The sequence below is a fragment of the Sus scrofa genome, chromosome 7, assembly GCF_000003025.6.
Source record: "Sus scrofa isolate TJ Tabasco breed Duroc chromosome 7, Sscrofa11.1, whole genome shotgun sequence".
NCBI classification, from domain to species: domain Eukaryota; kingdom Metazoa; phylum Chordata; class Mammalia; order Artiodactyla; family Suidae; genus Sus; species Sus scrofa.
In genome coordinates this window covers 96,621,529-96,648,556 of record NC_010449.5, presented here as the reverse complement: position 1 = coordinate 96,648,556, position 27,028 = coordinate 96,621,529, and the positions used below count along the sequence as shown (strand labels likewise).

Below are 27,028 nucleotides of genomic sequence, written 5' to 3'. Positions count from 1 at the left end.
CTGAGACTATTACCACCTTGTGATCTCCATCCTTTAAAAAAATTTTTAAGTGGGAACTACTCCGAAAAAGCAAAAAAAAACCTTCTGGAGATAAATAGGTAGGTAGATGGCAGTTCTTTACGTGATTAGTTATTTCATTGCCTTTTACATTTGGGGGGAAATGATCTTACAGTGTACTGAGCTTGTTTAGTTACTATTCCATGTCACTTTTGCAGCGGTTTGGTGTTTCTTCACTGGCATTTTCATGTTCAGATTACCTATACATTTTTTCTACTTGCAGTTCAAGTTTATTGATTAGTAATTTATAATAGACCCACTACCTGCCATCATCTTCTCCAGGGTCCGAGTCTGCTTAATTTCCGTATTGGTTTATATCTACCCATAATGAAAGATGTTTGAGGGAAATATTAGTTTTAAAATTCTAATTTGAATATTTAGAGAGCTGAGTGGTCACCTGAAAATTATACTTTATTTGACAGTTTTTATTCATAGGGTAGCTTGATCCTTCTCAGAGTTTACTGCAGTTCTGTTAATGTTAGACCCATTTTCTTTCCTGAAGAATAAGCAGTTTTTTCTTTGTTGTAAAGCATTTTCATACATTGACACTAGTCAGTATGAATTCTACCTATAACCTTGAAATTATTATTAAAATAGAAAGTGTTGGAACAATAGTGATAAAAGAATTCTTGGAGTTCCTGTCGTGGCTCAGTGGTTAACGAATCCAAATAGGAACCATGAGGTTGCGGGTTCAATCCCTGGCCTTGCTCAGTGGGTCAAGGATCTGGCGTTGCCGTGAGTTGTGTAGGTCGCAGATGCGGCTTGGATCCCATGTTGCTGTGGCTGTGGTGTAGGCTGGTTGCTATAGCTCCAATTTGACCCCTAGCCTGGGAACCTCCATATGCCGTGGGCAGCAGCCCTAGAAAAGGCAAAAAGACCAAAACAAAACAAATAAAAAAAAAGCTTAATATCTTACATGTACCTTACGTCTACCACATTTGGATTAGTCTGAGGTATTATGTAGTCTTTTTTTTTAAAGGGGTGTTTGTGTTACTAAGATAGCTGTAAATTTTACATTTCATACTTACTCTAAATTATCTCTTTTTTTGGTCCTGTGGTTTGCTAACTTTGGCCTTATCATCCTAAGTTATTGGCTAAGTAGACAGTTTTAGGAAAACTTTGATCTTCTATCTATGACTTTTATCATTTTCTCAGAAGTGCTTAGGAATCTTAGTTTATATTATCAGAATGAAAACTCTGAAGTTTATAGTACAAAAGCTTTACCACTATAGAATTTGTGAGAGGACGTCTGAATGTAATTTTAGTTGCAGGTGTCTGAGTGTTAATAGCTCAGTACCTGATTGAAGTAATTGTAACATGGAAAATTATAGTGACATCCAAGAACTAGCACTCAAATTTATGAACCGGGGGAAGAACTCATATTAATCTGTTTTATTACCCTATTTCGAGGTCAGATGCTATGAAGTATGATGGTTACAATGCCTGGTTGATATTTTAGTACAACACCATTAAAATTATTTTAAAGATATACCTCAAAAAGATGTTTGTGTAATAGTCTAATTGGGCTAAGAAAATATTTCGCTGTATATGATAAGGAGACTAGACGAGGGACAGTCTCATTCTAAAATGACCTTTTGGAGTTCCTTGGTGGCCTAGCAAGTTAAGGATCTGATGTCATTGCCGTGGTCAGAGCACCGCTGAGGGGCAGACGTGGTTAAATGACTTTTATTTTTCCCACCTTCAAGTCTCCCAACCTTGAAGTAGTTTTACTTATTGCCTCCAGTGCTGAACTCTATAGGCTGTAGTTGTCCAATGAGCATGTTGAGAAAACTGCAAATTTAAATTTCTTACATGGATTTTCAGTGCCATCTGGCAGTCATTGATTAACTGTCTCCTATTCCCTACAGCAAATATTTAGCAAATTTGTTACTTCAACAAATACTTATTAAACTCCTTCTCTGTACCAGGCATTATGCTAAGCACTGAGAATATAGCATTACGTATGGAAAAAACCCTGCCCTCGTGGAGCTCACCTTCCTGCAAAATACTAAAGGTTACTTAAGTGTTTATTAAATATGAGCAGTTACTGTTGTTGATAGAGTGACTATTATCCCAGTTTGCCTGAACAGCCCCAGTATAACAGCTGTTTCTGGGCTTTAATAATGCCTCCTTTTACTTTCAAAGGAGTCCCTTTTTGGACAGTATATATTATTGAATCCCTATAATAATCCCACAAGGTATATGACATTATGTTGGAGGTGTCATTGTGCAGATGTAGAAGCTGAGGCATGGAGAAGTTAAGTAATTTGTTGTTGGTCATACTAGTAAGTGGCAGAACCAGAATTCAAACCCAAACACCAGCCTGGTCCCAGAGTTTTGCTGAGTCACTATACGATATACTGTCCCAATACTGCTATTGTAAATCTTTACTTTTTTTTTTTTTTTTTTTGCTTTTTAGGGCCGCATTTGCAGCATATGGAGGTTCCCAGGCTAGGGGTCTAATCAGAGACGTACCCGCCGGCCAACGCCAAAGCCACAGCCACTGGGGTCCAAGCCGCATCTGTGACCTACACCACAGCTCACGGCAACACCAGATCCACTGAGCAAAGCCAGGGATCGCACCTGCAACCTCATGGTTCCTAGTCGGATTCATTTCCACTGTACCACAACGGGAACTCCATAAATCTTTACTTTCTTACTCTGCCTCTTTACCTTTTTCTCCCTAGCAAAGTAAAGTAGGTGATCTCATCTCCTTTACAGATGAATTTGTGGCTCTCTGGAGTGAACTTCCTCAGTTTGTCACTCACTCCTTTACAAATCTATCTTTACTCCATCCCTCCATTTCAAGGAAGGGACAACCCTCTTCCCATCTAAAACTTGTATTCTAGCCTCATCCTATTTTGCCTCCTGGAGGACTGTGTTCTATATATTACTCTTCCCTTTCTTGGGCCTGCAGTCTCAGTACTTTACAGATAAAGAAATAGAAGCTCAGAGGATTACATAACTTGCTTAGCTTATAAATAGTGGCATTGAATTCAGGCTTATATTTGTCTTACTCCAAAATCCATTCCGTTTCTAGTATATCATGCTAATTTACCACAATTCTAAAAGGACCTCCCTTGATCCTCTACCTGTCCCCCCTTGCCTTATAGCTCTTTTTGTCTTTTTAGAGCCGCACTCGAGGCATATGGAGGTTCCCAGGCTAGGGGTCTAATCGAAGCTGTAGCTGCTGGCCTACACCAGAGCCACAGCAACGCCAGATCCAAGCTGCATCTGCGACCTACACCACAGCTCACAGAAATGCCAGATCTTTAATTCACTGAGTGAGGGATCAAACCCACAACCTCATGATTCCTAATCGGATTTGTTTCTGCTGTGCCACATTGCGAACTCCCAAAAAAAAAAGCTTTTTTAAAGAGAGCATTTAATATGTGTAGACTCTTCTTGCCTTTCATTTACTTCTCAACCCATTATAGTCTGACTTCACTTTTTTATTAGTCAAATCCTGCAGAGAAACAGAATCACCATCTGTTTCTCTCTCTCTGTTTTTAGATATCTCTTTCTATCTATACATATGTGTGTGTATATACATATATGTATATGAAGGGAAGGATTTATTTTAGAATTCATGCATGTGATTATAGGGTCTAGCAAGCCTGAAATCTGTAGGCAGACCAGCAGACTGGAAATTCAGGGAGAATTTCTACGTTACAGACTTAAGGTGGAATTCTTCTTGGGGGGAACCTCAGTTTTTAATCCTTAAGGCCTTTAACTGATTGTACGAGGCCCACCTATATTATCAAGGGTAATTTCTTTTACCTAAAGTCAATTGATGTAATGCCTTTATAGCAACCTGTAGACTAGTGTTTGATCAAACAACTAGACAACCATAGCTTAGCCAGTCTGACAGATAAAAGTAACCACCACAACCCCTGTCACTCTGTCTTGTCTTACTCGTTGCTAAGTCCAATGGGCACATTTTACATCTTTCCTTCCGTGGTCATTTTGCAACATTTGACATTTTGAACCAATTTCTTCTCAAAACCATTCTCCTTTCGTTTCAATGACCCTACTCTCTCTTCATTCTTCTGTCCCACTGGCTGTTCCTTTTTTTTAATCCCCTTTTTGGCCACACCTGAGGCATATGTAAGTTCCCTGGCCAGAGCCTGAATCTGAGCCACATCTTCGACCTATGCCTCAGCTGAGGCAATGCCAGATCCTTAAACCACTGCACCAGGCCAGGGATAGAACCAGAAACACCATAGAGAAAAGCTGTATCATTAGCCCATTGCGTCACAGTGGGTTTTTTTGCTATTTCACTGCCCATCTCCCAGTTCCTTAATTATTGATATTCTCTCCTGGCTTGGCCTTCTTATTACTCCCATGATTGATGTCTCCCAAAACTAAAATTTCATCTTAGAATTCTCTACTGAGCTTTAGATCTATATATTCAATTGTTTCAGTATTGCACAGACATCACAAACTTCGCTTGTCTAAAACTGAAATCCTATTCTTCACCTCCCAAACTTGCTTTTGCATCTGTTCTCTATCTTAGTTAGTGGTACCCTCTCCACCCAGTTAGCAAAGCTGGGAACCAGAGAGGAGTCTTCACCTTCTCTCTTACATTTACCATTTAAGACTTTCTCATCTCTCTCTGTCTCAGCCAAGAGAGCTAAACCCTCATTTTCTCTCACTTGGAATCTTGTCGTGGACTTTCTACCTCCTGTCAGTCTCTTTCCAACTCCTCTGCTCTGCCGCCCTGCTGCTGAAGTGATATTTTTTAAAAATACAAATCTGTTTAATTGTATTTAAAATTCTTTGCAAGTAGCTCCTAATTGCCCACAGAATTAAGATAGAATTCTTTAGCAGGTATCCCCGGCCCTCTATGGCTAGGCCTTTCCTGCTCTTTATCTCCCACTATGCCTCACCGACCCACCCTATTTTCAGGCCACACTGGAATGTCCTCTACCTCCACTGCTTCCTTGCCTTCCTACCTGGGGCATCTAGAAGCATTATTTTAGTACCCAGTTCAATCTTTTCTTTTGAATAACCTTCCCCAAGTTCCACATATAGATTTGACCATGCCTCCTTCTTGACATTGTTATACACTGTTTTTGGTTCTACTCCAGCACTCATTACTGTATTAATTTTTGTTTATCTGAGCATCACCTTTCAGTGGACGGTGAACTCTTCAAGTATTTCTGCTGCCTGGCATGTAATAGGCTCTCATCAGAAAAGTTGCAGTGGTGGAGATGAAGCCTGGAGTGGATTACACAAACACTTTCACTTAAATAAAGCCATGCCTTCTATGCTGGGTTTGGGCATGTACAGTGGAGAATGGTAGACATTTCTTTATCCTTCTTTGTCCCTTCTAGAGGCTGCTGCTCCAACTTTTAGTACCAGATTCCTTTTGATCTATACTTTTTTTGATATTCTGATACCTATTCTCAGCCTTCACTTTGCTTTTATTTTATTTTGCTTGTATCCTTGGAGTAGTAGAAATGAAGCTGATAAATTACTATTAGAAATGCCCACTGTCCCATTTTCTTTCCATCACAGGAGAAATCATACATCAGCTTGTTCTCATGTGATTTTGTGTGCCCAAAGTCTTCTTAGCCAGTAAAAAGAATTTATCTTATAAGGATAATAATTTTCCAACAGTTTTTTAATCCTCCTATGTCCCCAAACTGTCTCTATGCATTTAATGTCAAATTAAAAACTAAACTAGCTCTGCTCTAACCAGTTCAGTTTCTTCTAATCCTGAGAGAAGAAATAATGGTTTTTAAAGATTATTTAAGGAGTGATGAAGACATCGTGGGTTTTTAAGATGAAAATTTCAGGGTCTTGCTAAATACATTGGCCTCAAAGGATAGTAGAATGGTCAGCATCTCAATTTAGACTTTATTACTTTCTACTCTAGATACACTCATAGAAGCTACTTGTGGTGTAACTCCTTATGTTTTAGTATTTATCTAACTCTTGGTTTTTGTGATTGAGTTTCAAAATAGGTAAAGAATCTACTTATTCTTTGCCCTTTATGGAATGTGATATCTTGGGTTTTATTCCATCTGTCCCCTTAATTTTATCTTATTGTTTCGCATTGTGTTTCTAAAATAATGGCTTTGGCTTGTTTTTTCCTGAATGTTTCTGCAGTTTGGTTTGCATATCTGGCTTTGGGCACTTTCCTGAACTTGGTCTCCATCTGTACTTGTGACTTTTGGAAGGCAGAAGTCAATGTTGTCTGTGGAAGATGACTTTTTTTTTTTTAATATTGTATATGTGTGTGTCTCCCCCTTTCCTTTTTGGTTTCTCCTAAAAGACTGGAAAGAAAGCGGTTAAAGCAGTCCTGTGGGTATCAGCAGATGGACTCAGAGTTGTGGATGAAAAAACTAAGGTAAAACTTCCATATAAGCTTAAATGTTATCACTCATGTTTTTTCTATCCCTGATGATCAAATATAATGCCATTAAGCTGTTGCAGTTACTCTGTATCCTTCCACTTTGTCCAAAGTACGACCTTCTGAGAGACTAGTTTAATATTCAGAAAACCAATTTAGTTACTCATTTACCTTATGAAAAATAGAAGAGAATTCTCTCAGCATTTTGCTCTGCATGGCGCAGCATGTTTAGCCTACTGCGTATTATACTTTATGTAAGGTCTGAGTTCTATAAATCAACTATAATGGAAAAAATTAAAAAGTCATATAAACTTAAAAAAAGATCTTAGTTCTATTTTTGTTCTTAGACATTTTTTAAAAAAAATGTTTACCACCATAAGTTCGATGTGAAAGATGATAGAACTTTTACCACCATTAAAAATTTTTTTAAAAAATGATGGGCCACATATGAAATTTCTTCTTGTTCCTTCATAAAATACTGTATTTTCAGAAAGTGATATTTGAACTGATTAACCTGCTATTAACTGAAAACTCAGGTGAAATCTTAAGAACTAGTAAATGGCTCTTTGGTTAACATTACTCAGAATCCACACATTATCTCAAATAACCAGTAGCATTTTGCATTTGAAAGGGCATGATCCTACATGCCTAGATAAGACAAGACATAGACCCTGCACTTAGAGAGCATAAGGTGTTATTTATATAAGTCCATTTAATCATTAATTAAAATTTTCTAAGAGACCAAAAATCTGTAAGAATTTTAACAAGAAGGCAATTTTCAGAAAAGACCCAAAAACCTCAGATGTCATTGAAAGGAGGAGAACATATCTTTTTTTTTTTTTTTTTTTTTGCTACCTTTGGCATGTGAAAATTCCTGGGTTAGGGATTGAACCCATGCCACAGCTGTGACCCACACCTCTGCAGTGACAATGCCAGGTCTTTAATCCATTGTGCCACAAGAGAACTCCAGAATTTGTGTAGTTTTCATTAATGCTTTGGATGAAATTTGTTGTGTGTAGAGGCTTTATTTTTAATTGTTTTACACAATAGTTAGAAAGTGATACTGCCCCCTGGTGGCTACTTATAACACTGGCATTAATTGGTTTAGTATTTCTATTTCCCATTTTCAGTAATCACCCTGGGACCCATTGTGAGCAGAAAATAAATTTTGCTATGTGTATAGCTTATAAAGAGCTCATATTTAGAATATATAAATGACTCTTATATATCAAAAGAAAAATGACAGACAATCCAAAATACTTGAAGGATCACTTTACTGAAGAGGAAATTCATAGCAGTCAAGATTATGCAAAATATAATGAGCCACCAGAATTGCAAAACTCTAAAAAATTGACCAGAAAGGTTGTGGAGCAACAGGAATTCTCATAGTTATGCTTCATAAAAGCCATTTTGTTTGTATGTTTTAGCATTTACAGCCCCTACCTCAGCATCTAGGGATTTTAAGCCACTAGAATATCTTATCACACAGAAGAGCCTCAGAGCCTCAAGATTTTAAAGAATATTTTGTATGATGTTTATACTTTGTATATGCTATGCCATTCAGCAAGTATAAAAGCATAGTCATACTCAAAATTAAATGATCAGTAAGTTAATAAATGCACAGAACTGTTCCAGAAATGATGTTATTGAATGTAATATCAATGTTATATGGGAATTGGATTAAATTTATTGACTTACATATGTTGAAAATTGAACATGGAATTTACCATGATAAATCTGGAGTCAGCAAGCCTATATTTTGGAACATGAAGATGAGGTGAGGGAAGCATCTGGGCAAAGTGCCTCTTGGGATCTCTCCTAGGTCAGATTCTTAGTATTCAGACCTCTGGCTCAGATTGAGCTATGAAATGTGCATCCTGTGTTTCTTCTGAGAAGTTTGAATAATCTCATAAGGCCTCTGTTCCTTTGTGCTTCCCTTTTTCTAGGACCTCATAGTTGACCAGACAATAGAAAAAGTTTCTTTCTGTGCCCCAGATAGGAACTTTGATAGAGCCTTCTCTTACATATGTCGTGATGGCACAACTCGGCGCTGGATCTGTCATTGCTTCATGGCTGTCAAGGACACGGTGAGTCTAACAGCATGGATTTCATCATGACTAGCCTCAGTTCACCATACTCTATCCAGATTGGCTCAGCCAAGCAAGTTTCCACTACGTTTTTATCAAGTTAAGTGATGTTACAGCACTTAGAAGAGCCTAAACTAGTCTGCTTTCACTCCTTTTATTCAAGTAGTTCACATTTGTGGTGAGACCCTACTGCTCTCAGAGCAAGGTGATTGACTAAGATCCAAGGTCATTAAAGGAAAGTAAAAGTGCTCTGGTGATGGTGGCTACTAAATTTTATTTGAGGAATTCCCGTGTGGCTAAGTGATAACAAACCTGACTAGGATCCATGAGGACGCAGGTTTGATCCCTGGCCTCGCTCAGTGGGTTAAGGATCCGGCATTGCCGTGAGCTGTGGTGACTCAGCTCAGATCCTGCATTGCTGTGGCTGGAGCATAGGCTGGCAGCTATAGCTCCAATTCGACCCCTAGCCTGGGAATTTCCATATGCCTCTGGTGTGGCCCTAAAAAGACAAAAAGAAAATTTTTAATTTGAAACTTTTAATTATTAGAACTATCTTACGTGTATTTGTTTGCTGATTCATCTGGATAGAAAATACTGGCATTCGAAAGCTGCTTATAAATTCATTTGCAAAGACACTCTACTGCAATATTCGGAGTATATTTTCAATTAATTAAAAAATAGAAATACTAGGAGTTCCCGTCGTGGCGCAGTGGTTAACGAATCCGACTAGGAACCATGAGGTTGCAGGTTCGGTCCCTGCCCTTGCTCAGTGGGTTAACGATCCGGCGTTGCCGTGAGCTGTGGTGTAGGTTGCAGATGCGGCTCGGATCCCGCGTTGCTGTGGCTCTGGCGTAGGCCGGTGGCTACAGCTCCGATTCAACCCCTAGCCTGGGAACCTCCATATGCCGAGGGAGCAGCCCAAGAAATAGCAACAACAACAACAACAACAAAAAGACAAAAGACAAAAAAAATAAATAAATAAATAAATAAATAAAATAAAAATAAAAAAAAATAGAAATACTAAAGTACAGTACAGTGGACTATGCTGGAAATTGTTATGGAGTAGAAATCTTTGGTTTTATTTAAAAATAGAGAATAATCAATTCTATCATCCTTCATATGAATTACCCAAAATTCTGACATGAAAGACAAGTCTCTTAGATGATGATCTTAATTAACTATGCTATAGCATTAAGAATGTAATTTCTGAATTTTTTTTTGCCTTTTGTTTATTTGTTTTTTAGGGCTTCACCCACAGCATATGGAGATTCCCAGGCTAAGGGTCCAATAAGAGCTACAGCTGCCGGCCTATACCACAGCCACAGCAATGCAGGGTCCAAGCCGCATCTGCGACCTGCACCACAGCTTACACAACGCCAGATCCTAACCCACTGAGCAAGGGCAGGGATTGAACCCGCAACCTCATGGTTCCTAGTCGGATTTGTTTCCACGGCGCCATGATGGGAACTCCTAATTTCTGAATTTTTAAAGTCCAGACAGTTCCTGTCGTGGCTCAGTGGTTATCGAATCCGACTAGGAACCAGGAGGTTTTGGGTTTGATCCCTGGCTTCATTCAGTGGGTTAAGGATCTGGTATTGCCATGAGCTGTGGTGTAGGTTGCAGACTCGGCTCGGATCCCACGTTGCTGTGGCTCTGGTGTAGGCCAGCAGCTACAGCTCCAATTAGACCCCTAGCCTGGGAACCTCCATATGCCGCAGGAGAGGCCCTAGGAAAAAAACAAAAATAACTAAATAAAGTCCAGACAAAATAAGGCAGTATAGCCATTCTGCATTCATGGAGGCTACAACTAAGTAACTCTTGCCAAGGTTTAACCTAGAAGGGAAGTGGTGGCCATACTCAATGCTGACCAAAAGGTTTTTTTAGTTTGGTTTTTTTTTTTTTTTTTTGTATTTTTGTATTTTCTAGGGCCTCACCCACGGCATATGGGGGTTCCCAGGCTAAGGGTCTAATTGGAGCTACAGCTGCTGGCCTACACCAGAGCCACAGCAATGCAGAATCCGAGAAGAGTCTGGGACCTACACCACAGCTCACAGCAATGCTAGATTCCCTAAGCCACTGAGCGAAGCCAGGGATCGAACCTGCAACCTCATGGTTCCTAGTCGGATTTTCATTTCCACTGCACCAGGACGGGAACTCCTAAAAGGGTTTTTTAAAGCAGTATATAAACAAACATTAGGAACTCAGGCTCTGAATCAGATATAGGTTCCAGTCCTGGTTCTGGTTCTTACTAACTGTGAGATTTGGGGCAGGTTATTTAGCGTTTTCTAGGTCTTAGTATCCACTTCTCTAAGATGGAGATAATAGGTGTGAAGACTGAATTTGGTCATGAGTATAAACACTCTTAACATAGTGCCTCCCTGTGGGAACTGCTCCAGAATAGTGGCTGATATTGTTAGAGCTGCTCCTCCTTGGTTTTGACACAAGTGCTTTGAGAATGAGTTGAAAGAACTAAACAACGCTTTCTTCCTATCAGACCTTAAGCCACAAAGCAGGGTATTTTGCTAACAGTGCACTCACAGAATCCAAAGAGTTCAAGATTTTCCCTATATTTTTTGGCAAATAATATAGTTCTGTTGGCAAATCATGGTTCTTCAAGCTCTTTGACTGTCCTAGGCCAGTGGTTCCCGTTTCAGAATCACCTTAAGAACTTGTTAAAATAGATGGCTTGGTCCCACCTGTAGTTTTTTTTTTTTTTTTTTTTTTTTTCACCTGCGGAGTTTTTCATTCAGTAGGTTTGAGATGGAGCTCAAGGGATCTGTTTCCAAGAACTTCTTCCCTAAGGCCTAGGAGAAATAATAAGCTAATTTGGCCTATAGTTGTGTCTTTGTAATAGGGCTGTGTTCAAATGCAGACAAGTTCTAAAATTCTTTCACTACCAGTACTCTCTCCTGTTTCACATTTCAATGCCTACCTTTTTATCATCCTACGAAGAAGTTAGACAGAAAGTCATATGAATTCATAAAGATTGAGTCTGTCAGTCTTTAAATAAGCAGTCATATAAGACCTTACAGTTTACAGTCAAATGAAGTCTTGGGAAAAAACATTGAAGACATTTACCTCCTCTTACAGTGTCTCTATATGGGCGTTTGAAGTCCAGTAAACTTACTCAGAAACATATGTAGGGGCAGCTGCTTACCTGATGTGATTTTGAAAACTCCACAAAGGGCTCCCTGTTCTCAAATCTCTTCTCACTGTTAAAGATGCCAACAGTTACTAGATCATCTCTAAATTTTAAAATTTCACAATTAGGGATAAAGTTTAAAATATAGGAATTCCCATCGCGGCACAGTGGAAACGAATCTGACTAGGAACCATCAGGTTGCGGGTTTGATCCCTGGCTTCACTCAGTGGGTTAAGGATCTGGCGTTGCCATGAGCTGTGGTGTTGGTCGCAAATGCAGCTCAGACCCTGCATTGCTATGGCTGTGGTGTAGGCCAGCAGCTATAGCTCCAGTTGGACCTGTAGCCTGGGAACCTCCATATGCCGTGGGTGTGGCCCTAAAAAGCAAAAAAATAAATAAATAAATAAAAATAAAATAAAATACAGGTAACCCTGGTAAAAATAAGCCACCAAGTTTATTAAATTTACTCTAGGCAATCCAATATATTTTTAAAACAATATTTAGTTTATATAAGCCCTCCACTTTTTCCACTCAGAAACAAATGAGATGTATCTGCATAATTCCTTTATAAATAGAAAGTGTGGATAACTTTCTACTTTTAACTCTTGCCTCTGTGTGGTTGGGAGTTAGAATTGGGGTTAGAGAATGCTAGAAGAAGATAGGAAAGGGAGTTCCCTTGTGGTTTAGTGGGTTAAAGATCTGGCATTGTCGCTGCTGTGGCGAAGGTTTGATCCCAGGCCTGGGAACTTCCACATGCCGTGGGTGCAGCCAAAGAAAAAAAGTAGAAGGTATGGGAGAGAGCTTGCAATCACCGAGGGCCCAAATGGGCCAGAGGGGAAGCACACAGAAAGGGAGGCTTGAGAAAACTAAACTTTCCTTTATCTCATTCCTTCTCATCACTAGATTTGTATTTATTAATCTGAAGTTTTAAGTTTACGCCTTTTGTCCCTAGACGTGTTGACAGTATATCTAAACCCTGATATTTGTCCTGGATTTGCAGTGGTTTTTTAGAAATGCTTGGTAAATATTCTTACTATTCCTCTAAAAAGCAAATAGAGGTTTGTGTGTCCAGACTTAGGGCTTGAAACCTTAACAATCTCTTCTAAGGAGGTGGCCAGAGCTAACGTGAGTGACAAAGGGACCTGACTGATAGGAAGTGTTGGTGGCTGCTCACAAAGCACAGGTTCTTGAGGGTCGCTTTACCCAGTGCCTCCTACCATAAAGGATCATAAGCATTTCCCAATATAATCATTCGTTTAAGCTTAATTCGGCATATTAACATACTAAACTCTAATTTTAAGCTGGAATTCCTAACATTTTGCCAGTGTGAAAACAGACTTATCTGTGACCCAAGATAATTTGTAATTGTTGACACCATAATTCTAAACTTTTTTAAACCTGTTATGTACAGGGTGAAAGACTGAGCCATGCAGTAGGCTGTGCTTTTGCAGCCTGTTTAGAACGTAAGCAGAAGCGGGAGAAAGAATGTGGAGTGACAGCTACTTTTGATGCCAGTCGGACCACTTTCACAAGAGAAGGATCCTTCCGTGTCACAACAGCCACCGAACAAGCAGAAAGAGAGGAGATTATGAAACAAATCCAAGATGCCAAAAAAGGTACAGTCTGTTCTGCTACAATGTGTGTTTATTTAAACAGTTTTCCCCAACAGGTTAATGTTTGGAAGCTATCGGGGCAAGGTTTTTCACAAAGAGAACTCTTAGCAAATGAAGACCTTCAGGACAAAGCTGAAAATCTAAACAAAGTCTTTTCCTTTAGAGTGGCTTCCGTTATGTTAAACTACCCAGGGAAGCTGAGAGTACAGTTGAAGAAGCTGCAAAGACATTTAAAAGTAAAATTGGGAAAACATGCATCCTGTAACAGATTTTTAATTCTGATGCATCTGATCTCTGTGAGGAGCAGATGCTATCAAGAACCTACATCTTGGAGTTCCCGTCATGGCTCAGTGGTTAACGAATCTGACTAGGAACCATGATGTTTCGGGTTCGATCCCTGGCCTTGCTCAGTGGGTCAAGGATCCGGTGTTGCCGTGACCTGTGGTGTAGGTCGCAGATGCAGCTCAGATCTGGCATTGCTGTGGCTGTGGTGTAGGCTGGCAGCTACAGCTTTAATTAGACCCCTAGCCTGGGAACCTCCATATGCCGCGAGTGCAGCCCTAGAAAAGACAAAAAGACCAAAAAAAAAAAAAACAAAAACAAAAACAAAACACCTACATCTTGAAGGAAAAAGTACAAGTCCCAGTTTTAAGCTGCGGAGAACCCACTGACAGTGCTACCAGGTGTAAATGCAGGCAGAGATTTCTCGGTGCTACTCTTCTTATTAGATTATTACTGTTAATTTAGTGCTTTAGGGAGAAATGTCCACAGATTTTGAGAAGCTGGCCCCTAACTCTTTTTTCCATAGCCCCATTAATTTTAATCTGTGGTTTTGTAGAGTGTTGAGTTTTTTCAGGTACACAAGGCAGCATAGCAGAACTGCCTGTGTAAGCATTCAGGTTACCCGGAGGTTCTGTTCTCTAAAGTTGAGTGGGCATATTTTAGGACTAAGTCATAGGCCTAAGGGAAAATGCTTTGCATTATTGTGTATAACTAGGGTTGAAGCCAATAAGGAAGGTTTTGGAATCAAACAGTTAGTTTAATATACATTAATTTTGCTGTTTTTTTACTATATTCTTTTCATTCTAAACCAGCCATTTTAGAGAATATCATTAATCTGGGAGTTCCTGTTGTGGCTCAGCAGTGTAAAAACCCAACATAGTTTCCATGAGGATATGGGTTCAATCCCTGGCCCTGCTCAGTGGGTTAAGGATCCAGTGTTTGCTGCAAGTTGCAACATAGGTTGAAAATGCAGCTCAGATCCTGTGTTGCTGTGGCTATGGTGTAGGCCTGCAGCTGCTGCTCCAATTCCACCCGAGAACTTCCATGTGCCGCAGCTACAGCTGTAAAAAGAAAGAAAGAAAATAAGTAAATAACACGTTAATCTAATACTGACCCAAATAGCTCTTATTTTTAAGCCAAAAAAGAGGATACAAATTTTTATTCAAAATTAAATTATTGATTGTGATTTTTTTCATCTCTTATAAATATTGGGCCAGGATACCAAAGAAAAAAATACCATGCTATTTTAATTAGAAAATTTAATATGTATAGCTCTTATTTAATGTGTTTCAGTGATTTTCAGACTGGAAGCATGTTCTTTAATGCCACGAAATAGTATTTTTTGCTACACACAGCAACTGCCAAAATGGTTGCATCCTAGCATCTACAGAGAGGATCATGAGGGGAGGAGAGCAGAGATTTACCTCAGTCAGAGTGGGACGCAGCTGGTACTCATGTGGAAATAATCTTGTATCTAAGTTTGCTCCATTTTAAAATTTTACTTAGGGTAGTTCCCACTGTGGCGCAGTGAGGAACCAAGAGGTTGCAGGTTCAATCCCTGGCCTTGCTCAGTGGGTTAAGGATCTGGCATTGCCTTGAGCTGTGGTGTAGGTCATAGACGTGGCTCAGATCCTGCGTTGCTGTGCCTCTGGCATAGGCCAGCACCTGCAGCTCTGATTCAACTCATATCCTGGGAACTTCCATATGCCTTAGGTGTGGTCCTAAAAAGACAATAAATAAGTAAAATAAAATAAAAATAAAATTTTACTTCTGTATACTTTTATTCAAATGAGCCACAAATGCATCTTGCCCATGATTTAAAGACTGCTTTATGACATTCTTTGATATCAAACTTATGCTTGTTTAGACCTTTCTGACTCTGCCACTCCTAACGACCTGTCCCCCAAACACAAAAAGACTGAAAACTGTGAACAATTATTCTTTTTTTTTTCTTTTTCTTTTTTTTTTTTTTTTTTTTTGTCTTTTTAGGGTGGCCACACCCATGGCATATGGAGGTTCCCAGGCTAGGGGTCGAATTAGAGCTGTAGCTGCCAGCCTACACCATAGCCACAGCAATGCCAAATCCTTAACCCACTGAGCGAGGCCAGGGATCGAACCTGTGTCCTCATGGATGCTAGTCAGATTCGTCTCCACTGAACCACGACAGGAATTCCTGAACAGTTATTCTTTAAAGGACCTCACATTAGGAATTCATAGGTACTGAGTTGTTTTGGGGTTTTTTTTGTTTGTTTGTTTTTTGCTGTTTTTTTGTTTTTGTTTTTTTTTTTATCTTGTTCAGAGTCTTAAGTTAAATAACTGCATGGGAATCGAAGATCTAATATTTATGTCTTAGTGGATGTACCATGTCACATGTTGTAGATTATTAAACTTTTTTTTGTCTGAAAAATAGATTTGAGCCCTGCTTCTAACCTGTCCTTTAAAAGACATAGGGAAGGAAATGTGTAAAAGGACCTGGGAGGGGTTTTGAGTTCCTCAGCAGTATAAGCTCAAATTATTTGAAGACATTGCTAAGGTCCTCTTTCTCTTGACTTTCTTGAGCTGAAACAGATAAGACAGTTGTTGGTTCATCAGTGGCCCCTGGCAACACTACCCCATCCCCATCCTCCCCCACCTCTCCCACTTTGGATGCCACTGCCTCTCTGGAGATGAACAACCCTCACGCCATCCCACGCCGGCACGCACCAATTGAACAACTTGCCCGCCAAGGCTCTTTCCGAGGATTTCCTGCTCTTAGCCAGAAGATGTCACCCTTTAAACGCCAGCTATCCCTGCGCATCAATGAGTTGCCTTCCACTATGCAGAGGAAGACTGACTTCCCAATAAAAAATGCAGGTAATGCAGCATCCGCCTAACTCACTGGGTGCTCTGGCACTGAATTCATTATCATCACTTCCAGCAAACCCTGATCCCCTCAAACTAGCCACCCCTCCTTCTGAGGCTGGTTGATGGTTGAACCTATCTTGTATCATTTCCCTTTGGGAGAAAACTGAGGTTCATGGGGAGAGGCGTGAATCGTACATTTCTTGTAAATAAATAGGTATCAGGGTCATGATGGGAATTCCTAGCCCGAGCTGCAAGGTTTGTGGCTTGTCCTGATGAAAGTCTACCTGTTTCCAGACATCAAGGGTCTTAAGTTTCCATTCTTGTTCTGTCATTTGGGACCCAGCAGGGAATTAATTTGAAAGACTTTGGAAACATATCCAGTTAAATAGCATTACCGTAGGATGTACCAAAAGAAATGGATACGTTCTCATTGTCCTTGTGGCTGGTTGGCTCCACAGGGAAGAAACTCTAAACGATCTCCTGTGTAAATCTAAGACCTGTTGTTCATCAGAGACAGTGGGCTTGCTCACAGAGAGTCATTACCTTTCACAACTGCCACACGGGCCTTTGTGTGGCCTCTATACAGCTGAGCCAGCCCCTGTAGCTCTATCCTCATCATAAGATTCGGAGCTAAAGTGTCAGGTCTGGTCAGTGCTTTTATTGGAACCTATTTTACTTCACTCTGAGACATGTTGAGCCGGGGCTGTAACAGAATATGAGGAAGCTCTGCCTCAATAGAGCACTCCCACTGGTGGTGGTACAGAGGTACAGAGAGTTAAGTTCTTTGATGGATAAAACTAGACCTAAAGAATAGTTGGACTAGATGACCACTGAGTCTTTCCACCTCTCAACCCCTGTAAAAAACGAAACTCCAGTTGCTTCAAGTACCTCATTTTTAGTTTCACTCTGGAGCAGAAGGGAAACAAAAACCACTATTCTTTTTTCACAGTTGGAACTCATGTTATAGACATTTTTCATGTTGTCACAGCTCATATACCTGGTACTTTGGAGAAAAAATGAGAGTGATGACATTGTCATAGTTGATTACAGAGAAAAGTACTGAGCACACACTGGTGCCCCTGACTTTAACCCATTTTCTGACAAGAGTTTCTGAAGGGCTCCAGAGCTTAACTCAGACCACAGCCTTGAGACCTGGTCAGAAGACAAACAGGTTACAGATACCTTTCAGAAAAATCTCACTAACTGAACATCTTGACACAAAAAGAGTACAGCAAGTTCTCAACAGAGTCACACAGGAGAGGAAATAAAGAAATCCGGGGATTTGCAAGAGAGGAAGATAGACCTTAGTAAGGAATTGTTATCATTTTATACCTTCTCATGTGAAAAGCCAGTGAACAGTGGTCAGTAAATTTTTTGAAGCTGCTTTTTTAGCCCCTCTTGACAGTTGAGACTTTTCCTTCCACAAATAAAAGATGCGGTGTCAAATGCCACCTTGCATCTCCTGTTCTGTTTTAGGATTGTTCAATTGCTATCCTGTCTGGAGCCACCTTCTGTTTGTCTTGCAGTGCCAGAGGTAGAAGGGGAAGCGGAGAGTATCAGCTCCTTGTGCTCGCAGATCACCAATGCCTTCAGCACACCCTCCGAGGACCCTTTTTCATCCGCTCCAATGACCAAACCAGTGACAGTGGTGGCACCACAGTCTCCTGCCTTTCAAGGTTGGTGCCCACCTAGCCTGCTCAGCTGTTCTCTTTGAAACTGGTACTTTTATGACACTGCTCACTAACTGTAAGTTGGCATCCTGAGCTTCCCAAGAGCTGGTCAGACTCACTTTCTCTGAATTTGTCTTAGAATCCTTGATTTCCTTACTTGACAATGTCTTCGTGCTTTATTCCCCTTACCATTTCCTGAGATGTCTGCAGTTGTCATTTTGCACGTACCTAGCTGTCTTTCATCCCATTCTATCAGGAGCTTCCACAGTCCCAATCCACGGCTTTATTTGCTACTTAACTGTTAAAAGCAGAGTATCCAGCCTGTTTTCCAAAAACAGCAGTCATTAGAATTGGTTCTAGCCTTATGCTTTTTTTTTTTTTTTTTTTTAGCATAATGGTTCTCAACCTAGGGTGATTTTTGCCTCCAGGGAAAATTCAGCATTCATTGTCTAGAGACATTTTTTAAGTTTTGTAGTTTGTGGGGGTGGTTATTGCTGACACCGGGCTAGAGGCGAGGGATGCCAGTCAGCGTCCCATCAGTGTACACAGTAGCCAGCCTCACAGCAAAGGACTGTCTGCCACAAGTATCAGTGTTGCCAAGATTGAGAGGCCCGTAAAGAAAAAGGTACTTCTCGGAGTCCTGTCGTGGCGCAGTGGTTAACAAATCCGACTAGGAACCATGAGGTTGCGGGTTCGGTCCCTGCCCTTGCTCAGTGGGTTAAGGATCTGGCGTTGCCTTGAGCTGTGGTGTAGGTTGCAGACGCGGCTCGGATCCCGCGTTGCTGTGGCTCTGGTGTAGGCTGGTGGCTATGGCTCCGATTAGACCCCTAGCCTGGGAATCTCCATGTGCCGCGGGAGCAGCCCAAGAAATAGCAAAAAGACAAAAAAAAAGAAAAAGGTACTTCTTTTGACTTAGTTCATTTCATCCTCTATAACAAGTATCCTAAAATTAGCCTTTATGGCATTGAAGATATACTAAAAGTTGTTTTTAGAGATAATGAATTAATAGTTGGTATTGACTCAAAGATCAGCAAAGAGTCTACATGTCTTAAATTACAGACTTTTAGAATTTCAGCTTCTATAATTGCTGTTTCTTCATTTCTTTGGGGAGAGAACTCAGAAAAAGTTTTGCTTTGGAGACAGTACCCTGCTCCTATTGGAGGAAATTGGAACATCCTTTTTCTCTAAGAGGAAATCTCTTTAAAACAAATAAACAGGAGTTCCCTTCGTGGCTCAGTGGTTAACGAATCCGACTGAGATCCATGAGGTTGCAGGTTCGATCCCTGGCCTCGCTCAGTGAGTTAAGGATCCAGCGTTGCTGTGAGCTGTGGCGTAGGCCGGTGGCTACAGCTCCGATTCGACCCCTAGCCTGGGAACCTCCATATGCTGCTGGAGCGGCCCAAGAAATGGCAAAAAGACAAAAAAAAACAAAAATAAATAAAATAAAATAAAATAAAAATAAACAACTCTAATAGCCATGTGTACAAGTGGCTTTTCATTTCATCCAACAAAGGTTTGTACTAATAACGATAGGCACAATTTATTGGACACTTAGCACCACAGGCATCATGGTAAGGACTCATACATTTTCTCATCTCATCTAATTCTCAAACAGCCTTTTGAGGTAAGCATCACAGATAAGGAAAAGGAGCTCAGAGAGGTGAAGGAGCCCAGATCACAGAGGACTTAAACGCAGGTCTTTCTGGATATAGTTCCTGTTATATTCTACCGACTCTCCTTGTTTACAGGGCAGGGAAATGGGTGTACAAAACTGAGGATTGTCCTCTCCCTGCCTTTAGGGGATTCTCAGTCTGTGGGTGAGCGAGTCTTTTAGACGAGCCCTAGGTAACAGTACCAATGCCAGAAGCATAGTTACCGAATCCTAAAGAGGGGATGAGTATGATGTAGGGCAGGGGAAGGGCTCTACTTGTCTGCCGCATACTAAATCTCAAGAGCTGGGGTAAGGAGTAGAAGCAGATGGAATCGAAGTCTGGAGTAAAGGAGCAAGGGTTAGCAGATTTAGTAAAGGAAGAGAGGAAAGAATAGTAGCTGCCTTGAGATACTGCAAACATTACCAAGGGTGAAAAGGTCTTTTTAAAAAGAGATAATCCTGTAACAAATTATAAAACTGTGAAGCAAATGAAAACATACCAAGTTTAATTTCTCGTCTGTAATATGGGAATAATACCAGCCTTATAGGGTTTTTGAAAGAATTAAATTAGGTGATGCACACTAAAGCACTGTTAGCATAGTGTCTGGCACATAATGAGGAATGATTGTCACCATTGTTATTATTGGCGTAATTTGATCTTTTGGAAAAGTGGAAGAAGAAATACTTCGATCTGTGTCTTTGTGTCAAAGACTAAGGTATATGTAGAATAGATTTTTCTACTTGTAAGACAAAGCAACTCTGTTTAACTTAATTTGAAATTGTTTCTCTAGTCTTCATTTCCTCTCTCCCGAACACATATTTTCCTTAAAAAGTCATTAAATTTTATCAGCACAGCCATTTTAATTATAAACTCTTATTACCTCTTTGCTAAAAGGTTTCTGTATCCATTCCAAATTGCATGGTTCTCCCAACACAAACTTTTCTGTCTTATCTGTTCCATCAGTTTTGCACAGTGGCCTGACTGACCCAGCTCCCGAGGGTCACCTGTACACCCTGCATGAATTAACTCCATTGATGTTGTCTGCTCCCATTGTAGCTAATGGCACTGACTCAGCCTTCCATGTGCTTGCTGCTAAGCCAGCCCATACTGCTCTAGCACCCGTAGCAATGCCTGTGCGTGAAACCAACCCTTGGGCCTATGCCCCTGATGCTGCTAACAAGGGAATTGCAGCCACATGTTCGGGTAAGGTGGCCACAGATGGTGGTGAGGATTCTGGGATCAGATAAGTGACCCTGGTTCGAAAAATCAGCCATTTACTTAAGTGGAAATCAGGGAGGAGTCCTTTTAGGAAAAGAGTGTGCCCTCTTGGAAATAAACTATTAAGAAAAGAGGAGAGGGAGTTCCCGTCGTGGCGCAGTGGAAACGAATCCAACTAGTATCCATGAGGATGTGGGTTCGATCTCCGGCCTCGCTCAGTGGGTTAAGGATCTGGCGTTGCTGTGAGCTGTGGTGTAGGTCACAGACGCAGCTTGGATCCTGCATTGCTGTGGCTGTGGTGTAGGCCAGCGGCTACAGCTCCAATTCGACCCCTAGCCTGGGAACTTCCATATGCCTCATCTGCGGCCCTAAAAAGACAAAAAAGATGTGAGTTCCCATTGTGGCCCAGTGGGTTAAGAACTTGACATACTGTCCATGAGGATGTGGGTTCAATCCCTGGCCTCGCTCAGTGGGCTAAGGATCTGGTGTTGCTGCAAGTTGTGGCCTGGCAGCCGAGATTCAACCCCTAGACCAGGAGCTTCCATGTGCCACAGGTACGGCCGTGAAAAGAAAAAAAGGTAGGGGGAAGAAAGAAGGGATGGTGAAGGAACTAAGGAGACTAGATTGACAGTTTTTAGGACTACAGAACCTCCCATAGAGTTTTCATAAAATACAGATTCCTAGGCCCTGCCTCAAGAGTGTCTGTCCCTGGATTTGGATCTGCGGACATACCTATAGGAAGACAGGACCCTGCCTCCTGCAATGGCAGGCCTACAAAAAAGCCTTATATTTGCTTTTTGGTACTTTCTAGTTTTTCTATAATCAACATTTATTACCAAAAAAAAAAAAAAAAAAAAAAAGGCAGTTCACCAGAAAGACAGCATGTGTCTGGAAGCCAGGCAGGGGCCACAAAGTACAACACCAAGTCACTGGTTATTTTCTTTTCCTCCTATCAGAGCAGAAGGTGAATTACTCGGGCCCTTTAGAGTATGTGCAAGCTGGCTTCTAGACTATGAATGAGCCACAGCAGAGGGGCTTGGGGGGTGGGGTTCTGATGCCAGCCAGCTACCTTGGTTCGATGCAGTTGAGCCATAGCTCGTCCTCTCCTCAGCTGGTAATAAGAGGCTTTCCTCCCACCTACCAAATCCTCAAAATATCCCATCGGGAGGCTTGTTCCTTCCACAGCTTAGGATCATTCAAATAACCAAGGTTATCAGGTGAAGAAAGAAGCCCCTAAAGACTCTGATTCCTTCCTCTGTCTTCCTCTTGTTTTTTCCAGGGACTGAGTGGGGTCAATCTTCTGGTGCTGTCTCTTCAGGTCTCTTCCAGGCTGGTCACAGACGCACTCCCTCTGAGGCTGACCGCTGGTTGGAAGAGGTATCCAAGAGCGTCCGGGCTCAGCAGCCCCAGGCCTCAGCTGCCCCTCTGCAGCCAGTTCTCCAGCCTCCTCCACCTACCGCCATCTCCCAGCCAGCGCCACCTTTCCAAGGAAATGCATTCCTCACCTCTCAGCCCATGCCAGTGGGTGTGGTCCCACCCCTGCAGCCAGCCTTTGTCCCTGCCCAGTCCTATCCTGTGGCTAATGGGATGCCCTATCCAGCCCCTAATGTGCCTGTGGTAGGCATCACTCCCTCCCAGATGGTTGCCAACGTGTTTGGCACTGCAGGCCACCCCCAGGCTGCCCAGCCCCATCAGTCTCCCAGCCTGGTCAAGCAGCAGACATTCCCACAGTACGAGACAAGCAGTGCTACTGCCAGTCCCTTCTTTAAGCCACCTGCTCAGCACCTCAACGGTTCTGCAGCTTTCAATGGTGTAGACGATGGCAGGTTGGCTTCAGGAGACAAGCGCACAGAGGTGCCTGCAGGCACCTGTCCCGTGGATCCTTTCGAAGCCCAGTGGGCTGCATTAGAAAGCAAGTCCAAGCAGCGTACTAACCCCTCCCCCACCAACCCTTTCTCCAGTGACTTACAGAAGACTTTCGAAATTGAACTTTAAGCAGTCCTTATGGCTTATGTATTTTGTCCTTACTTAGGTAAGGGAGGGGCATGGAGGTCAGAGGAGCCAAGGGAACTTTGCGTTCCCAACCAGTACACTTTCCACTGATCCCAAAGGTCCCAAGGAGCATGTCCAGACATAGAATGCTGAGGGAGGCGATTGGTGAAAGTGGAGAAAACCATTCCTAGAGAAGAGCTTCTTGCAATTAGACTAAAGAAGTCAAGGAAATGTTACCCTTTGTCCCCCTCATCCTTCAGCCCCTTATAAATCTCTGGCAGCAGAGAGGCAGAAGTATCTGAACAGGAATCTGTATTCAAAGCACATTTACTGGAATATAAAACACAACGGGAAGCAAAATGACCTCCCTTTGTTCAAATTTCAGGCCATTCACCTGCTTCCTCTCTCAATACTAGACTCTTCTTACAGATCAAGAACAGAGTGGCCTGTGCTTGGGCTGGGAATGAGAGGCAGCCTGTGCTGCCAGAATTCCCAGGAAGGCACATCAGTAGCTGCCCAGCAGAGCTATATTTTTGGGGTAAAGTTGAGCTTCCATTTTGAGTAAAAATAAATATTATAAATATATATCGAAAAGCCAAAATCTTTATTTTTATGCATTTAGAATATTTTAAATAGTTCTCAATATTAAAAAGTTGTATGAGTTGTAAGTAATCTTGCCAAAGGTAAAAGGGTTAGCTGTAAGAAATTGTATATAAGATTGATTTATCACTGATGCCTATTGAAGTAAAAAGAGGAAGGGCTGGAAGTTGCAGACGGGATCCCTGGCTGGCTTGGTATCATTCACTGTAAGTAGCACATTGCAACAACAATCACGCTTTTGACCAATACAGTCACTAGGTTGTAGTTTTAAATAAAGAGCGAGCAGTATTGTCCTGGTTTTAAACCTATAATGAAATTCTAATGTCATTATTTTAATGGAATCAATCTACTCTCTAGAGAATATGTATTTTCTTTTACATATTGCTGCAGTTTCCTTCTGTTAATCCTTTAACACTAGTGACAATGACATAATCATATCCACAGAGGGGAACACAGGTTACTGTGTTGGTTTGTCCTGTAGGTGTTGGTGGATTTTGTTTTGTCCTTTGTTTTGTTCCCATGAGTGTTGTAGGGATGGAGATTCTGGTTTTATTCGCACTGTGTGTGTGTGTGTGTGTCCCTCCCCACCCCTCTCCCCTGTGGCGAGCAGAACATCCCATTGCCAGTTGCAGCCACTTGACCTCTGGTAACATGAGATCCCATCTCATTTTTACTTTTGAACGTTGGCCTTACAATCAAATGTAAGTTATATATATTTGTACTGATGAGAATTTATAATCTGCTTTAACAAAAATAAATGTTCGTGGTAGAAGCTTTTGGCCATGAAGAGCTATTCTTTCCCCTTTTCTTTATTAGCAAGTGAGTTTTGGTTCTTTTTGGTCTTGTTCTCTCTCCATCACGGCTGCCACAGATCTCTAGTTTAATGGCTGGAAAATCTTTTGTTGGACTACCATATTCTTCAATTCATACTTTAGGCTTTGGTTGTTCCTAAGTGCATCTCTAATGGCAGATTCTTGCTGCTCAAAGTATGGAGCAGCTGGTTAGCGATCCAGAACCTCAGCCCCACCCAAACTTAGCAGTCAGAATCTGCATTGGAACAAGATTCACATTCTGAGAAGTCTGGAGTCGAAGCAGTGATTTGCAACCTTGGATGCATGTTATAATCATCTGGGAGCTTTCAAAGTCCTCATGCCCAGCCCATACTCCAGACCAACTAAATAAAAATCGGGGGAGTAGAACCCCAGGTTCACTTTTTAAAAAGCTCCCAGTATTGGAAGTGGGTTGAAAACCTCTGGTCTAGATTGAGTTCTACTCTAACTTCAGCCTATGACCCTGTGACTCGTTCTACAAAGAGCTAAGTAACTTCACACTTCCTTCTGAGATGTTACCAATTGGCCAAATACTAGTTTTAACTAGAGAAGAGGGGACTGCAAGAAAGCAGCCCTTATTTTTCCAAGTTGTATAGCAAAACCAGCCATGGTAAGTGAAAACAGGCCTCCATTTTTTTTCGCAGCATATAGAGGTTCCCAGCCTAGGGGTCTAATTGGAGCTACTGCCAGCCTACACCACAGCCACAGCAACGCCAGATCCTTAAACCGTGGAAAGAGGCCGGGAATCAAACCAACAACCCTCATGGTTCCTAGTTAGATTCATTTCTGCTTGCACCACAACGGGAACTCCATTTTTTTAAATGGAAAAAAGGTCTGTGCCCTGGCCCGTTTCTTTTGTTAAATGAGAGGTAGACCAAGAAATATCACTTGCCCATGACTCAGGATCTCTTTTCTAGTCAGTGTGCTGGTAATAAAAGTCACCTTCCCCTGTAATGCCAATCTTTCCTGAGTCCCAGAATGACCTCTGCTACTAGGCCTGGCCAGTCCTCTGGAAGACTTGAACAAGGTTAAAGTGGAAAGGAACTCAGGGGCTCATTGAAACTGGGCCTCTTGTTTTAGCAGCAAAGCATTAAGAGGCTCTGAGAGAGGAAGAATGACTTCTTCCAACTCGGACCATTTCAGAAACTACTTCCCTGTTACTACATCATCCTCCCCTCCATTGGTACCCCCCATCCTGCTGGTGCTGTTTTAGTTTTTTTTGGTTTTTTGCCTTTTAGGGCTGCACCTACAGCATATGGAAGTTCCCAAGCTAAGGGCTGAATCTGAGCTACAGCTGCCAGCCTACACCACAGCCGCAGCAATGTGGGATCCAAGCTGCCTCTGCGACCTATACCACAGCTCATGCTAACACTGGATCCTTAACCCACTGAGCAAGGGCAGGGATTGAACCCACATCCTCATGGATACTAGTGGGATTCATTTCCACTGAGCCAATGACAGGAACTCCCTGGTGCTGTTTTAAATAATAGACTGGTTTTTATCTGGCAGCAGGTACCTTGCATCACAGATTCCTGCTTAAGGAGGAGAGGCTCCTCGGTCCCTGCGCGGAGCGGGCCCAGCTCCCATGGCCCGGCTTGTCAGCCTCGGGAGGAGGGCTTCAGCCTCCTGGTGAAAGGAAAGAGCTTTTCTAGTTCTTCATATTCAGCTGGTGATGCACCAGTTGCTCTTTCATCCTGGATCCCCATCCTGAGCCTTTCATTGTATCCCCTTTGCCAAGAGCTTTCACACCCACCAAGCTGGTAATGGTGCCGCACAGGTGAGATTGGAAGCTGGTTGCTGTACTACCTAGAAGGCCGGGAGAGATTGAGCAATGAATTGCTCTTTGGACCCCACATGAGATCTAGTCTAGCAAAGAATGCTTCTTTGACACAACAGGAGCTAGTGTTCCTGTATGAGATAGGAATTAACTTTGAGATCATTAAACCCCACCACCACCTAGCTTTATAAATGAAGTGAGAACCCTGGTTTGCTTTCAAACACAGTGAATTGATTCTATATAACTGAAATTCTGGAGGGAAATTATCCAAATAGATTCTTGACAACTCAGCAGGCAGCTATGGTTATTAAGTCAGGGAAGCAGACCCTGCTGAGGACTGCCCAACAGCTGGAGCAGCTTTGGACAGGCCAGTTATCAGGAGGATAACTGCCTCTGCCAGCCAGACGGGGGAGAGCGAGAGCCGGTCTCCCGCGCTCCTAGCCCTAGACGTTGTCTCGGAACTGGGGCTGCAGCAAGCCTTCGTCCTCGCTGCCAGATGGGCTGAGCGGGAGGCTGGAAACGAGAGCAGCTGGCACAGCAGAAGCTGGAGTAGTATTCATTGCCGCAGAGCTGGGCCTGCAGGATCAAGTCGCAGTTGGCCAGCTCTGGCTGGTCGACGCAGTCCCTACTGGGGTCCTTCGGCTGGGTGGCCAGTGCTGCAAGACAGTGAGGGGAGTGGGTGGTAAGAAAGCCGTGTGTGCTGAAGAAAACTCTCACCTACAATCTCATTTCCTACAAGGAAAGCAGCACTGTAACTGCCGGCTTCCGAGAAGGGTGCAGTTCCTCTAACCCTTTAACACCTGTAAGTATACCCCCAGGGGGATCCCTTCACCCGCAGCTGGCCTTGCTTCAGCAGGCAGCTTCCACCCGGTGCTCTCAGATTCCAAAACAGTGACTGACTGGGTG

At 42.1% G+C, this 27,028-nt stretch overlaps 2 protein-coding genes across 28 annotated transcripts in view; one reads left to right on the top strand and one right to left on the bottom strand.

The window, feature by feature from the left end:
* The window catches only part of NUMB (NUMB, endocytic adaptor protein), a 174,421-nt gene extending 150,134 nt beyond the window's left edge, over window positions 1–24,287 (top strand). For 9 of the 27 annotated variants that reach the window (XM_021099474.1, XM_021099471.1, XM_013978316.2 and 6 more), the window contains 7 exons: window positions 6,338–6,412; window positions 8,362–8,502; window positions 13,056–13,260; window positions 16,099–16,392; window positions 17,910–18,059; window positions 20,762–20,908; window positions 22,203–24,287. In XM_021099474.1, coding sequence (XP_020955133.1) covers window positions 6,338–6,412; window positions 8,362–8,502; window positions 13,056–13,260; window positions 16,099–16,392; window positions 17,910–18,059; window positions 20,762–20,908; window positions 22,203–22,918 — 1,728 coding nt within the window. In that variant the 3' untranslated portion in view covers window positions 22,919–24,287. The remainder of the gene's footprint in view (window positions 1–6,337; window positions 6,413–8,361; window positions 8,503–13,055; window positions 13,261–16,098; window positions 16,393–17,909; window positions 18,060–20,761; window positions 20,909–22,202) is intronic. The other 18 variants (XM_021099487.1, XM_021099482.1, XM_013978319.2 and 15 more) reach the window with 3 other exon arrangements.
* PAPLN (papilin, proteoglycan like sulfated glycoprotein) overlaps window positions 26,070–27,028 on the bottom strand; it is a 37,594-nt gene continuing 36,635 nt past the window's right edge. Inside the window, exon 27 of the mRNA XM_021099491.1 lies at window positions 26,070–26,778. Within this exon, the coding sequence (XP_020955150.1) occupies window positions 26,498–26,778 (281 nt within the window). The 3' untranslated portion in view covers window positions 26,070–26,497. The remainder of the gene's footprint in view (window positions 26,779–27,028) is intronic.